The sequence below is a fragment of the Leuciscus leuciscus genome, assembly GCF_965113295.1.
Source record: "Leuciscus leuciscus genome assembly, chromosome: 19".
NCBI lineage: Eukaryota > Metazoa > Chordata > Actinopteri > Cypriniformes > Leuciscidae > Leuciscus > Leuciscus leuciscus.
Genome location: NC_138743.1, coordinates 10,666,760 through 10,683,035, shown reverse-complemented (window position 1 = coordinate 10,683,035; position 16,276 = coordinate 10,666,760). Strand labels below are relative to the sequence as shown.

At 35.0% G+C, this 16,276-nt stretch overlaps 1 protein-coding gene across 1 annotated transcript; it reads right to left on the bottom strand.

Moving 5' to 3' along the window:
* Positions 1–952: 952 nt before the first annotated feature.
* slc30a2 (solute carrier family 30 member 2) lies at positions 953–15,684 on the bottom strand. Its single transcript, XM_082147618.1, has 8 exons — positions 15,077–15,684; positions 11,591–11,799; positions 10,658–10,804; positions 7,098–7,251; positions 6,226–6,445; positions 4,986–5,091; positions 3,535–3,669; positions 953–2,527 (listed from the first exon to the last, which is right to left on the bottom strand). The coding sequence occupies exons 1-8, from the start codon at positions 15,154–15,156 to the stop codon at positions 2,382–2,384; spliced, it is 1,197 nt and encodes a 398-aa protein (XP_082003744.1). The 5' UTR covers positions 15,157–15,684; the 3' UTR covers positions 953–2,381.
* Between the last annotated feature and the right edge of the window lie 592 nt (positions 15,685–16,276).

The window sequence follows — 16,276 nt, the reverse complement described above, 5'->3', positions numbered from 1 at the left end:
TGAAAATTGGTACCAAAATAATAATTTTCAAAATCCATTTAGACGAAAACTGCAGTGAAAATGGAAACCATGTGTTTTGTTATTGGATGTTACTGAAACGTGTTGCACCACTTGCTGGAATGTCTTAGAGTCATTGCGGCAGTGTGGCGGCACCGAGAGATCAGAGATGGAAATCCTGTGCAAAAAGTGTGTGTGTGTGTCTAGAGGCTATTCCCTATACCTCAGCACAGAGCCAGAAGACATAAGCATATGGACGATGTACTATAGACTGTAGCATGAATGACTTTGACAAACCAGAGTGACCCACAACAGCATCCTAACAAGGTGAAGTGTGTAATTTCAGTGCCACTATACTAGCGCCATCCAATGCAACTGCTAAATTAATTTCCCCTTCATTATCAATCATTGTTCAAACAAATTAGTCACTTGCTATGTATGGAATAGCAGCTTATTGAATACTGTGTGTGCAGTGTGTACTGAATATACTACTGGTTTTCCTTTTTTAATCAATTTGTGTGTAATAATGTCTTCACTTTTGGCAGTTTGGCAACTATACACACAGATATTTGCAGTCCCGTCCCAATGTCACACAATTGGTTGGTTCAGAAGACCACTCAAAAAAAGCACTTGTTGGGATATTAACCCACAAATGTTTTACTTGTACTGGGGCTTCATTTATAAAATGTTGCATAGAAACCGTCCTACATCATTTTTCAAATATGCGTATGTGTGAAAGAAAAAAAGTGCGAACACCTCTCTTCCTCTCTTCAATTATCTTGAAATTGTACGCAGCTGAATGGTTTCAGATCTCCACCAGAAATGGTCTTATTATTGGGAGATATGAGGGTATCCGTGGGTCTACCATTGGAAAAAGCGTGACGGCTAACTTGGATCACGTGTGCCTTGATAACCAATCACATTACAGCCTTCCGAATTTCGTTCAGAGTATGCGTATGTGTGATTCAGAGAACAAAAAAACAAACCAAAAAAGTGCGAACACCTCTCTTCCTCTCTTCAATTATCTTGAAATTGTACGCAGCTGAATGGTTTCAGATCTCCACCAGAAATGGTCTTATTATTGGGAGATATGAGGGTATCCGTGGCTCTACCATTGGAAAAAGCGTAACGGCTAACTTGGATCACGTGTGCCTTGATAACCAATCACATTACAGCCTTCCGAATTTCGTTCAGAGTTGTGCGACAGTCAATCACTGTTTGCGGATACCACAGAAATGAATGAGAAGTGCCGTAAACTGAATACCTGTCGCACAATTGTTCGTGACTTCTCTTATAAAACAACATTTTTTTTAGGTGTAAACTCTAAAACTAGATTAATCCAAAACGAATGTTTAAGAGCAAACATGTTGGAAGATTAGCCAATGGGCTGTCAGTTCATTAAATGATAAGATATTTCCTCACAAAAGTGGTTTATTCAGTCATATTTTTTGAAATATGAACCATGGCGTGGATTTTCGCGCTCACTTTTAAGTTCAAATCTGTGCATACGCACATTTTATAAATGAGGCCCCTGGTTTCTGCTCATGAAACTGGGATAGAGAAAGTATTTAAAATTACACACTTCACCTTTAATATCATTCATCTGTCATTTTGTCTCTGCCGTTCTTTCAAAGCCGCATGAAGCCACGCTTAAAAACAACAACAGATCCTTAACTATCGCAACCAGTGAGGAAGAACAGAGTTAATCACCCACTTGCTTTTGCAGATAGTATTGTACCGTGAGACAAGACATTAGTGAGAGATCTCCAACAAAATCCATAATTACACTTGAGCAGAATCTCTTTTTAAGCCCTACAACAACACCATGCCGTAGTTTGCCGAACATTCACATTGATTACAGAACCGTGCTGACAGCAGACGCCAGGCTGGATGGGGCATAATAAACCCCATTCTAATTGTTTTTAGGGTAGTCACGTCAATACCCATCTTTTACCCTCCCAAGACCACGGACAGGTAATTACAGTACACTCCTGCAATAATGTACAATGCCAGCCATCCAAGCAAAACCTTGCAAAGTCACAATAAAAAGGCTCACAGTGATGCCTCCAGGCCTCATATTTATGTTCTGCCGCTCGGTTCACTTCATCTTTGCATACAGTATGTGAAGCTAAACCTCGCCACTTCATGTTAAAGCTATTCCTCCCATAAACCAATGCACTTTTAAGATGGCACAGTGTAAAATCTCTTTTTTTTATTTCCTTGGTAATCGATAGAAATGCATTTGGCATGTACATATTCATTATGATATGTAGATGATACATTTGCACAGTGTTTCCATTTCTGGCTTGGACCCTCAATGAAGCTTAATATGTGTGCATACATTTTATACAGGCAGCCTCCCCTCACCGGTCCACTCGGAGAACTTAGTCCGTAGGGTCCTGGCACTGGACGCAGTAGATCATGTCCTCACAGTAAGGCTCCACTTGAATGGTTGTGCTGTAAAAGCCAAATTTGGTCTGAAGGAGTTCAGTGGCTTCCTTTAAGACACTCTGAGGGTCAGCATTCTCCTCTAAAATGAGAGAGAAAGAAAAATTGTTTCGTAGATGACGCTGTGCTTTTAAGTAAAGCATGAAATGCAGAAGGATTTATTGTCATTCTTAGATGCCATTTGTTGCTAGAAATTTTTATAAGTTTGGAATTCAGATACATATATCTTATGCGTCAACTGTTTTCTGTATCTTTGACCCCCTTCCCACCAAAAAATAAATAAAAATCTTGATTGTGATTTAAAACAGTTGAAATACTGACCTTAAGGGGAGTAATATGTGACCCTGGACCACAAATTTTTTATTTTTTTGAGATTTATACATCATATAAAAGCTGAATAAATAAGCTTTCCATTGATGTATGGTTTGTTAGGATAGGAGATACAACTATTTGAAAATCTGGAATCTGAGGGTGCAAAAAAAAAAAATCGAAACATTGAGAAAATCGCCTTTAAAATTGTGCATTTATGTTCGCGATTGTGCTGCATTCACTCACAAAAATAAATGTTTTATATATTTACGGTAGGAAATTTACAAAATATCTTCATGGAACATGATGTTTATTTAATATCCTAATGATTTTTGGCATAAAAGAAAAAATGATATTTTTGACCCATATAATGTATTGTTGGCTATTGCCACGAATATACCTGTGCGACTTATGACTGGTTTTGTGATCCAGGGTCACATATAAGTCTAACAATAAACAATAAAGATTCATTTCCAATATAATTGTAAAAGCATGTTATTTAATAACAGCGAAATGTAGCTAAATTGATAAATGGCTAATGCAAATTGCTATTTGACTAATATTCTTATAAAAACAATCGTTTAAAAAGAAAAAGAAAAATATTTTATTAAAAAAATAGTTGCATTGTGCCCTAAAATAAAATAATTGATGTACCAAATGACATGTTCAACAGATTTAGATAAATAATATGAATAATTTGCATAAACCACAAGACAAATGAACATTAAAACAATAACAATATAACTGAGCTGTAAAACAAGTGTTATTTAATGCACTTACCAATAGCTATGTGAACAGACAGCAGACTCTGGCCTATGGTGAGAGCCCACAGGTGTAAGCTATGCATGCCCTTCACTGCCTTCAGAGACAGCAGCACCTCCTTCACTGAATTAAACTCTATTCCTTTGGGTACCCCTGAACACAGACACATGACACTGAATTTACAAAGCATAGCAGGAAACCTTCTGCAGAATTCATAGGTTGCATTTAAAGCTGATGTGTGTCATTTTCAGGCTTGGGAGGGTTACTTTAAAAAATGTATTCCGTTACAGTTACAAATTACTTCATAAAAAAAAGTATTCAGTAACGTAATCCAAGTACTATAATATGAAAGTAATGTAACTGATTACTTTTGGATTACTTCAAGGTCACGTATATAAATAAAGTCAAGCAAGAATAAATATTATTAAAAAAATATAAATAAACTTATTTATTAAGAATTTGGTCTAGTATACAATATTTGCAAAATATACACACAGGCCTGAATATATATTTATGTAAAGGGCTATACAGACATCTAGTGGCTAATGTATGGTATTACAGATTATTTTGTTTTATTTTTAACTAATTTTTTACAAAAAAATAAAAACACAACATTTAACATTTTTACACAATCTACATATTAGTTTATTTTAAAATAGGCCAACATGTTGACTAAAGCCGTGATCTTTCTTAATTTGCCTGACTGAACTTGGGGCGTTGGCAGTGGGAGTTCCCCTACGTTACCTAGACAGCGAACATCCCGTTACGCGAGAAAAGATTAAGAAAGGACATTTTGGGTACTAAAAAAGCTACTCTCCTAATTTCTACAAAATAGCAGCAGAATTTCCATGAATTAAAAGCAATTTTACCCCCAGGCAGCATCGTTTCTACTAGCAGCAGTGATTCAATCTGCGTCTAAGGAGATTGTAGAAAGCTGTTATTTGCGCATGCACCAGCGGGTGGCACACGTGAGTCATTACTGGCAACAGAACCAGGAACTACTGTATAATCAAGCAGCGCTTAATATAGTGTTATTATGCCAAAATACTTATTTATTTAGTTTTAAATGAAACTATTGTAATCCTGAAAGTATTTCCCCTTTTTTCAAAATGTAACTATAATCTGATTACTACGTTTTTTGACGTAACTGTAACGGATTACAGATACTGGATTTTTGTATCCTGATTACATAACGCCGTTACATGTATTCCGTTACTCCCCAACCCTGGTCATTTTCTTTTGTGGGACTGGATTGTGTTTGGGAAATTTGTTTGGAAACAGTCATTATTTCTGCAATTCCCTTTGGTGTCACTAGGGGTGCAGACATTACACACTTCACCTTTAAATAGAGATTTTTTAAATATGTGTACTATGCAGCTAAAACAAATACTGACATTGCATGCATATTTTAAGTTATTGAGAATAATGCAACTAATTTAATAGAGTCAATTATTGAATGTGAAAATTACCCTCCATGAGAATGCGGAAGACATCTCTTAGAATGGTAATGGTGGTTCCCAGGACGAACACAGAGAAGAGGAAAGTGCAAATGGGATCAGCTATTTTGTATTCTGGCTGTGTTAGAAGTTGGGTAGAGAACAGGAGGAACTGATGCATTAAAGAACAGAGTCAGATGGTTCTTTGCAAAGTGTCAAATTGAATTAGACTACAGATGTCAGAAGAAACAATCTCCACTGAGGTGCTTTCAAGAGTCAGGGAAAGAAATTAGTGTCCAATTCCTTATCATGGTGATTTGATAACTTAAAAAAAAAATTTGGGGTCAGTAGGATTTTTCCCATGTTTTTTAAAAACAGGAATCTTATGAAAAAAAGTTTCTTACAGGATAAAAAAAAAAATATTATAACGATTTAAAATAACTGTTTTCTATTTTAATAGAAATTAAATAATTTTAATTAAATAATTTTAATTTATTTCTGTGATGACAAAGCTGAATTTTCAGCATCATTACTCCAGTCTTCAGTGTCACGTGACTCAGTTCTGCATTTTATTATACTTTTTATTAGGATTCTTTCACTGTAAAAAAAAAATTACATCCCCAAGTCAAAAATTTCAAGTGACCGATAACATCTACATTTTTCAATTAGTCTGACGTATTATTTCTCATTGAGCCAATGTTAACAGACTATTGCAACAAGAATTTCACTTGGGCCAATTGAAAAATGTAGATGTTATCGGTCACTTGAAATTTTTGATTTGGGAGGGTTAGAAATTTTTTACAGTGTTGATGGATAAAAAGTTCAAATGAATAGCATATCAATATTTTAAATAGAAATCTTTTGTAATATTATATCTATATTATCTGATTGTTCTGAATAGTATTATTCTGAATAAAAAGTCTCCCATTAATATATCTTTCTTTAAAAAAAAAAATCTTACTGACCCCAAACTTTTGAACGGTAGCCTACTGAAAATAATTATTTCATAATTACTTTCTTAAAATAACAAATACATATATCATTCATTAACCTTTTGTTATGCCATTAAATAAAACAAAATATTTAAAGACAATATAATTGACCCCTTTTGCTTATACAAATATCCCTGGACCTTACTATTGCCTCTATAATATTTCTGATTCATAAGCAAATGGAAGTTAATTACACTGTAAATGCCATTTTATATTGTCTTTAAGGGCTTGACGGAGGTGAGACGTTTTTAAGGTGATTCTTGATGTTAGTGTTCATTTACCCTGAAGAAGATGATAATGGCGGCCACCATGACTCCAAAGCTCTGTAAGAGATCCCCCAAAACATGAATAAATGCTGCTCTGACACTGGTGTTCCCATGATTACCCAGGAGGCTGTGGGAGTGGCCATGGCCCACGGGGCTCATCCCATTCTCGTCAATCTTGTGGTAACCTGAACCGTGACTGTGGAAGGTCGTGGAATGGTGTAGAATATAGGCCATTCTGAAATATAAACAATAATGCAAACAAAAGCATATCAATTTATCGAAATTCTAGTCCTTAATGTTTAATAAAAAATAAATATATATATATATATATATATATATATATATATATATATATATATATAGCCTCTTGAACAGAATAGAAAATACAATCTTATTGTACAGTATCTGTACATTCCTTAATTGATACTTAAAGACTTTATTTCTAATAACTGAGATTTCATATCAAAATTATACAAAAAGTATTGCTACTTTAGCTTCTTGTAATTCCAATGTTAAAGTCACCAATTATACAACATTGACAATTCATATTTTTTTTATAGAATATTGCAGTATTTATTCTAAATTATTTATCCGTGCAGATCATTATATTTTTTTCATGTGCACTCGTAATCTTTAATAAAAATAACTTCTCGTGTTTACTGGCGCCAGGGCGGGACAACCTGTCACTCACATGACATCATAGCAATAGCAAACCACAACCATCCAATCAATTCCCGATGGACAAAATCAAGTCCCGCCCTACATTTTTTCTTGTTTGAGAAGCATTCAGTTACACTTGGATATACATCACAATAGGGGGAAAACGCTAAAAGACTTCTGTTTCATGCCAACTTTAATTAATTTCTTAGGAATGTCTGTCTACTCACACGATGTTGACCACGACTGCACAACCGGAGGTGACGAGCATCACACTGCCTTCGATTTCATAATCATTTTTTACTATCCTCTCAATGGCAAGGTAGACCAACACCCCAGTCACGATCCAGATGGACATTACAGATACCAGGGCTCCCAGAATCTCTGTGAGACGTTTATGTGAAACAAATAGGGTTTGGCATCATAGCTGGATATTGCAAAGTCTTCAAATCTGCTTTAAAGGAATAGTTCATGCAAAAAATAATGACTTAAATTTAGCTATCTTATAACCTCAGATGATGAAGAATATAGCACATCAATTGTATGGATTTCTTTTGTGATATTTGTGTTGTTTTTAGAGCTTGACAGACAGATGTGGTCACTATGAATTAATATTGTACGGAAAAAGTTTTTCAATTTCTCCTTCGCTACATGCATGCACTGTAAAAACAAACCTATAGAATCTACCCAATAAAATTGAGGTAACAATTTGCACTCACTTTGTTTGGGTAGATTTCATCCCATATTTTTGAATAGAGAGTACCTACATTTAATGGCTATGACATACTAAACAAAATTAGGTAAAGTCTACCTAATATTTCTCAATACATTACACAACTAATTACTAAGTAATAATTACTCTATTGTTAGCAGGCAAAAGTCCATCTATTTAATTTTTATTAATAATAATAAGTCAATAGAAATAATTAAAAATTACTTATTCAGAGATGGTTAAATTTACCTAAAAATGGCCAGACACAGGATATTTCATCTATATTACTTTTTTATTGACCAAAAAAACAAACATTTCAAACTAACAAAGGAACTACAAAAGAGCCCTCTTACATTCATATAACATAAAACTTCTTCAAAACATTCAATTTAAAAATAATGGGAAGTCAGAATATACATTAAAAGCAACAGTCTTAAATCTCTCTCACATTTTGTTATTTCAAACAGATCTCATTTACCTTAATGGACTGACATGTAATATGGATACAAACAAACATTACATTTGTTATAAACTTAACACAAATTAATGTAGGTAAAAAATAACCATTATTCAACATCCAATTTTAAGCGACATACAACTTCATTTCACTCACGTGATAACACTTTACAATAAGGTTTCATTAGTTAACATTAGTTAAATGGTTATTCACCCAAAACTTTAAATTCTGTCATCATTTAGGCTACTCACCCTCATGTCGTTCCAAACCCATAAGACTTACGTTCACAAATTAAGATCTTTTTGATGAAATCTGAGAGATTTCTGTCCCTCCATTTGCAGTCTACACAACTTTGAAGCTTCAAAAAGTTCATAAAGAGATCGTAAAACTAATCCTTATGAATTAAGTGGTTTAGCGCAAATGTTCTGAAGAAAGGCAATCACTTTATATGATGAACAGATTAAATGTAGGCTTTTATTCACATATAAACATTCATCAACTCAACATCAGTTGTGGTAAACGGAAGCTCAAACATGTTCCCTTGATGTGCGAGAACCAATGAGGTTCATTCTCGTGTTACGCAGCACGTTTGAGCTTCCGCAAGAACCAATGAGCTTCTATTTGTCCGCTGAACAATGTTTATGTGAATAAAAGCCTAAATTGAATATGTTTATCATAAAAAGGGATCGTCTCTCTTCAGAAAATTTGAACTTAACCACTTAATTCATATGGATTTGTTTAACAATCTCTTCATGAACTTTTTGAAGAGTCAATGGGTTAGTTGTAGACTGTCAATGGAGGGAGAGAAATCTCTCAGATTTCATTAAAAATATCTTTATTTGTGTTCTGAAGATAAAAGAAGGTCTTACAGGTTTGAAACGACATGAAGGTGAGTAATTAATGACATAACTTAAATTTTTGGGTGAACTAGGCTATCACTTTAACTACTTTGAATGAACAACACTTCTACAGCATTTATTAATCTTAGTTCATGTTAATTTCAGCATTTATCAATTAATTATTATAATAAAAAGTTGTTAACATTATAATGCACTGTGAACTATTTATGAACAATGAACGACTGTAAATCTTAGTAAAGATTAATATTGTATTGCTCATTAATAGTCCATCTTAATTAATGCATTAACTAATGTTAACAAATGAAACCTTATTGTAAAGTTTTACCACTTACGTTATAAAACTTCTTCAACACTTCCCATTCAAAATAAACACCTTCATGGGATGAAACAGTCTGTGGCTGAACTTATAATATTCTTCTTGCACGGTCTTCAAATGTTTTCATAAAGATCTTTCTGTGGAAGAAAAAGAAAGTAAGAAATGTTTTAATTATAAATTTTTTATTATAGATTTAATCAAGACATAAATTAACTGCATTTAGGCTTAAATCACTGTAAGCTGCATCTTGCTTAAAAAACAACAACACTGCTATTGCATGATGCATAATTACATCTGCATGATGCAAAATCAAAAGAGGAGAGCAGCAGTTAAAGCTAGGTGATATGCTAGCATTATATGTCAACAATTTTGTGTACGTTAAATGAGGATATGGATAACGAATTAATCACATCGCGAACCCAAGTGAAAACATGCACAAGTTGCCCAAATATATTAACATAACTAAGCTACCGTTTTTGACATACATTAAGATTTAGATTAAGATTAAGATTACTTTATGATTTGATGCCTTTTAACACAGAGATCATCATATAAATGCAAGGAAACCTTAAAAATAATTATCCAGCAAACCACAAACAGTTTTACTCTGCCTTGATCGCCTAACGTTACCCTGTCCTAAGGACGTCAACAGTCTCTCTCTGTCAAACACACAGATGCAATGTGCGCTGCTCTTTGTTCACTTATTTCAGCCATGTACATAACACTAATATTTTACTCATGAATGTAGATTTTTACTCGCATTTTGCAGGTGTATATGACCCTGGAACTACGCGAAATCGACCATCCTCAGCTATGGTTGTGTCGCCGCGCCCATACTGTCTATGGCCGCGCCGACACAGAAGCGAGCACATTACACAAATCTTTTGGTACACTAAATCTTACCATTAAATAAGTTAACATATGCGTTATGTTATATCAACACGATAAACAACAACAATAACAAACAAAACAAAACTTACCTTGAGCTCAAAGCTTCGTGGTCTCGCTATAAGACGTTGCATTTGAATTCCGTGATTCCCGCCTGGACGTTGAAGTTGGCGCATGTGCAATTTGCGACCACTGAACTAATAAATTGGGGGTATGTTTTACTCATTATTTTAAGGTTGCCGATATTACTGATAAAAAATAGGTAGTGTAGTTAGAATGTACCCATTTTAATATATTTTTCTTGCTAACTAATATACTTAAGTAAATGAAAACTAATTTACACAGGTTGAATTTAACACCCTCCTGCATCATTTTTTACAGTGTGGGAAAAAACAGCATATGGGTTTGGAACAACATGAAGGTGAGTAAAAACGTCTTAGTTTTTATTTTTGGGTGACATATCTCTTTCATTTATAGGCATGATTTAGATTTAACATTTTCAACATCAACCATGTTTGTAAAATTAATTTGTCAGGATTGAGATGGGATGGACTCACCTGATCTGTGCCAGCCAAAGTTCATTCTCTTGGTGGGTGGTCTTGAGGAGATCCACAAGGAAAAAATACTGACCATCATACTGCCAAAATCCGTCAGAAGGTGAGCTGCATCGGTCATAATGGCCAGACTGTGTGCTAGATAACCACCTGCAAGAGCAGCAGAGAAGAAGAAGAAAGAGAGGTACACTCCTAAAAAAAAAGGTTTTTGCCATAGAAGAACCATTTTTGGCTCCCCAAAGAACCTTTCAGTGAACGGTTCCTTTTTTTCTTAGTGTGAATAATATATTTTAAAAATCTAAAGAACTCTTTTCCACTATAAAGCACCTTTTGTGAAATGTAAAGGTTCCATGGGTGTTAAGGGTTCTGCATAGAACCATAGATCCAGCATAATGGAGCATTCACCATAAATGTTATTCATTCTGACATTATTTTATTATACTCTGAAAACATTACACAACGCTTTGTAAAGTGATTAAGGTGCAAATAGATTGGGAGAAAGCTTAAACATCAGCATAAATCTCTTGTTGTTTAAAAGAAAGAATGATATTTTAAAGTATTGCACTTGTGAATGCTGACATCAAAAAAAAGTGCTGTACAGGCTGAACCTAGAAAAGCCTTCTTATCACATTTAACGGATGAGGTTGTGTGATCCAGCATTTTTCCAAGTAATTTTGTGCTACAATGACAAATTGCTTACCGGTAATTCATCATTTTCTTCGTTTGGAAATGCAATCAGAGCATTTATCGTGAGAAGAACAACTTTGCACTCAAAGACAAAGCTTAATCGCATGGCTGATGTTTTTTATATGCAGTAGTTTAACTCAGTGGTAAGTCTTTGCCACAACTTAAAATGTGATTTAGCCTATTGTATACAATATATATGAGAAGTAATGTTACATTTATGCCAGTTCTTAATATACACTGTGTTCTTACCTATAACTTCTCCAATCATGAAAACCAGACAGACTATGGAGGCGATGTACAGTTTCTTCTTTGCTAGGAGTTTCTCACGGCTCTCATCGCATGCTGCTTTTTTTCCATGGCAATGAGTTCCAACGGGCCTCTTCAGCTCGATGGCACCAGCCATATCCCCATTTCCCAAAGGCAGGTCTGGACAACCTTCTTTGGAACCTGAGAATTCACTGTAAGAATAATCCATGATGTGCAATGAGACCATTTCAATGACTTTTAAAACTCTCACATGTAAATCAGCCTTCACACACATACTGCAATAACCCTTGGCTACTATCAGGCAGTTATGTAAAGTATATAATGCAAATTTGACAACATCATCAAATAAAAATCACCTGTGGCCAGCAGAAGCTCTAGCATCTCTGCACAACCCAAAACAGTTTGGAGGATGGATGGATGGATGGATTTCATGAAAGTTACATGATATCAATTCAGGCACACTAATAATAATATATAAATTATATATATATATATATATATATATTTATATATTATTATTAGTGTGCCTGAATTGATATCATGTAACTTTCATGAAATCCATCAGTATTATGTTTTAAAACTCAGTATAGTATATGTTTTATATTAAAATATGTATATTACAAGTGCTTTGTGGGGGGAAATACAGTGCATGACATGAACACCCAGATCAGCCTGAGTTTAAATCTGCTGACATTGTCGTTTTCGTCCCTTCTGTCTTATGTGTTGATGAGAGAGACGCAATGATGGAGCTAATGGGGCGGAAAGCGCAATGTCGGTGCGCATGAGATAACCAGAGTAGGCTACTGCATCACACGCGCGCGCGCGCACACACACACACGCGCGCGCACGAGCGCTGCTGAAAGGAGGCAGTCGAGTGGAACACGGCGTCTGTTTAATCACCCCACTGGGACACACAGACATGATACACTGGATAATTTTTATTTTATTTTATTTTTTTAGTCCAGCATAGTGCATACATCGACCAACAATATTCAGAAAACACATATTTTCTGATCTCCTGATATTGTATGAACTTTGGCCATATTCTACTTATTGACTTTTAAATCAGTAATAATTTGCAGCGTTGACCATTATTAAAATAGGCCTACAATAGAAATATAAGCGTGTTAAAATTAGGATGTGTCTAGGTTTATTTTTTTGTGTGCAAATTTTAAGATTTGGATCAATTTAGCTTACGGTTTTTGGGGTTTTTTTTTTTTAAATAGCGTAGGCCTATATGCTATGTAAAAATATAGAATATATAAAATAAATTATTTTATAATTTACTTTTACTGTAAACTATTGTTAAAATCCTGTTTAAGTAAAAACGCAAGGCACCTTATAATTTACGGTGCAAAAGTTTGTTCCCAGAAGCATCACATGATTTGATTATACTTTAATTTTAATCTTATGCACATTAGTTTGTTTTATGTTGTTTAATGCTTAATTAGTAGCCTATTAATACCACATCGGTGACATGTAGGCTACAGCTACCAAAATGAGTTACATTTTTTTACAGTGAATTTTTGGCACTGCTGGCATTTGAATGGGCTATGTTTAGATGATACAATTCACATTCCTCCTCTAACAATATCTCATCTGTTCGTATTGTATTAAATGCATGAATTAGCCCCTTTCGTGGTTAAGGTGCATATGGCGATGTTTCCAGTTTGGCAGGAGGTTTCCGCTCTGGCTGAAACATGCTGTCGATCCTGTGGCAATGCAAAGCATGACATCAGGGTCCTGCTTCTGAGAACTTTAATATCATTAGCTTACACCCCACTGGATCAAGACTGTAGAATGTGTTGTGCAGTGATTTTCTGTAATTGATATAAATGACGAGCATTTTGATATTTGAATATCAAAATTTGTATTTTTATTTCTTAAAAATAACACGTTTAAAATCGTTCTGCAGTTTAATTAACATTACATTTTTTAACATATGAGTGTTGATAAATACAATATTAATAATAGTTTAAAAAAGAATGTTTTCACGTGCATTTCTCCCTTTTCTTCTCTCTTAAAGACAGAAAGAGCAAGCTGGGAAGATTTTCAATTTGAGAAAATATAATAGAATATCCGCACGGGTGGAGTAACAACATCCAGTTCTACACAACACAATCTTCTCAGCTGCTTTGTTTCATGTCCTTCGACATTTGTTCAGGTGACCTGTTGATACAGCAATACCATGATGTACCATTCTCGAAATACCGTTTTTGTTAATGTAATGCAGGCTATAAGTGAGATTTTCTTTGTTTCGGCATGCTTAAAAAAAATGCTTCTGCCACATTCATCTAAATATTTCCCATTTCTTCAAGACCACAATCTAACTAATGCAAACAGCAGGATATTCATCTAAATTCACTGCAAACAGCTGGAAAACGACTTCCAAGGAAATATTACTTGCACAAACGTTTGTGGTATATCTCCTGCTGGACTCACTAATATTGTCGCAGACAGTTTTCTACGCGGTTGAAAAATCATTGTTCTGTTCCTCGATATCATCCTAAATGTCACAAAAATGTATAGGCTAAGCTACTTTATACAGCTTTGGTTTGTGAAAATTGTCAATGTTTTAAGAGTAATTTTACTCATACCTTTGTGTAATTTTATGTCCATCATTGTGTAATTTTATGTCCAGCGCAAATTGTGATGTTTTCGTATTATTCATGATAAATACAGACGGATTTTCGTTACGTACAGTGCAATATTTAAATGACACACTATTTATACATTATGAATAATGATGGGTTATCATTTCTGAGCACACGTTAAATTGTATTGCTCTTTTTCATATTGACAACTCAAGTGCGTCTGCCCATGGTGCTGAAACTCTTCTTTCAGCTTGCTTTAGTAGGGCGTTAAGGGAAAGGGGGCTATGAAGATTTTGATGCAATATGGTTTTATCTGATTTTATTGCTTCAAAGAAACATGATGAAAAGCTTACATCGTGTGTAATCTCCATATGGAAGTCATAAAATGTCGATTTTGCTCACTAAAGTTCCCTGAGGCTATTGCTCAAAAAGGCTACTGTCCAAAATCAACTCAAGCATGAAACTAATCTCTTCGTTAAAACTCTAAGCATCCCACGCACTGTATACTTAACACATTTAAATTATGGACTGTGTTAAGAATACACGTGAATGGCTTTCGTAAGGCAAGGGAACTAAATTTGGCGCATATATTGTTTTCGAATTAGTCACAATGTGGAAATATCAGACCCCATCTGCTCGCTACAACAGGTCATGTTGTAAGGGATTTTGAGAATTTAGTCGGAAAATATCAAAAGATTTATATGTTTTCAATAAGAACTAAATATTTTAAATTTTTTTAATTAAAAATGTTATTGTGCAAATTTCCAGACCATGTATTTTCGAATCACACTAATATCTCCAATGCAAAAATGATAATAACAATAATAATAATAATAAATAGGTCTACATTAAATAGATGAATACATAATTTTACCTGTTAAATTTTAAGGAGTATATTTTGGCATTTCTTTCGTTGATGAGATGCGATTTCTCTGAAGTCGGTGGAGGATCCATGGTCCCTGTGCAGCTTCAGTGGCCAGTAAAAAAAAAACAAAAAAAAAACGAATTGCGACCGAAATTTTAAATATGCGTTTTAATTTAGACGGCAAAATAAAAATTCTTCCAGGTCATTTCCGGAGGATTCAAAAAAATGAGTGAAAGCACTCATTGCATCAGGTCCACAGAAAGGAGAGAACAGGATTGCGGTCAGTAATTCCGATGCTGTTTGCGGAGCTGGCAAACTTGGCTGTGGAGGAGATCGGATGGATGTGGTGCAGAAGATTCAGCAGCAGTCCAGTAAACTCATTTACGAATCTTACTATGGCGAAGGCATGGCTATATTCATGAGCTAAAGCCGGAGAGCAACGTCATCATTACAAACGTGATATTCACAAGCCAGTCGTTCGCCATTGGAAAGCTTCCAAGCAACGTCACCAGGGCGTAATAAGTAATTAAGGGCTAAAAACCTCAGCTATAGTAGTATCCACAAAAGGAGGCAAAGCTTGGTTTTACGTGAATAAAGTCTGCGTCTGTTGGGAATTAACGAGTCAGTGGTTTTCAATCCTGGTCATGGGGACCCACAGCTCTGCAGTTTGTATGTCTCCCTCCCTCACTTAACACACCTGATTCAGATCATCAGCTCGTTAGGAAAGAGCTCTATATGAACTGAACTGGGTCTGGGTGTGTCAGATAAAGGAGACACATAAAATGTGCAGAGCTGTGGTCCCCAGGACCAGAATGTGCTGCGCAATTCTGGCTGCAGTGCAAAGGGGTGCACGTGTCTGTTAGACGGAAATGGACACGTTCTTTTCAATTCGAGGCGATTTGTAAATAAGCATACACAGATTTAGAAAGAGCCCCATGACGCAACCAGTCCACACAGAACGTCTCACATAGGCCTAAGCACTGTTAACATTTTTGTAAGCATACTGAGAGTATTAAAACTAATTTTGCAGAAGTTTTATTTTACTACATGTATTCCTGTAGACCAGGGGTGTCAAAACTTAGTCAGAGTTTAGATCCAACCTGCCTGGAAGTTTCTAGTAAGACCTTGATTGGCTGGTTCAGGTGTGTTGGATCTAAACTTTGTTTTATACAGATGAGCAGGATTGGACACCCTTGCTGCTGTAGATCT

Excerpts from the sequence above, each read along its gene's own strand:
- slc30a2 (XM_082147618.1), bottom strand. The coding sequence starts at position 15,156 with ATGGATCCTCCACCGACTTCAGAGAAATCGCATCTCATCAACGAAAGA. Across the intron at positions 10,805-11,590 it reads CATGATTGGAGAAGTTATAG|GTGGTTATCTAGCACACAGT; the intron begins GTAAGAACACAG and ends CTGCTCTTGCAG. Across the intron at positions 2,528-3,534 it reads GTCTGTTCACATAGCTATTG|AGGAGAATGCTGACCCTCAG; the intron begins GTAAGTGCATTA and ends CTCTCATTTTAG.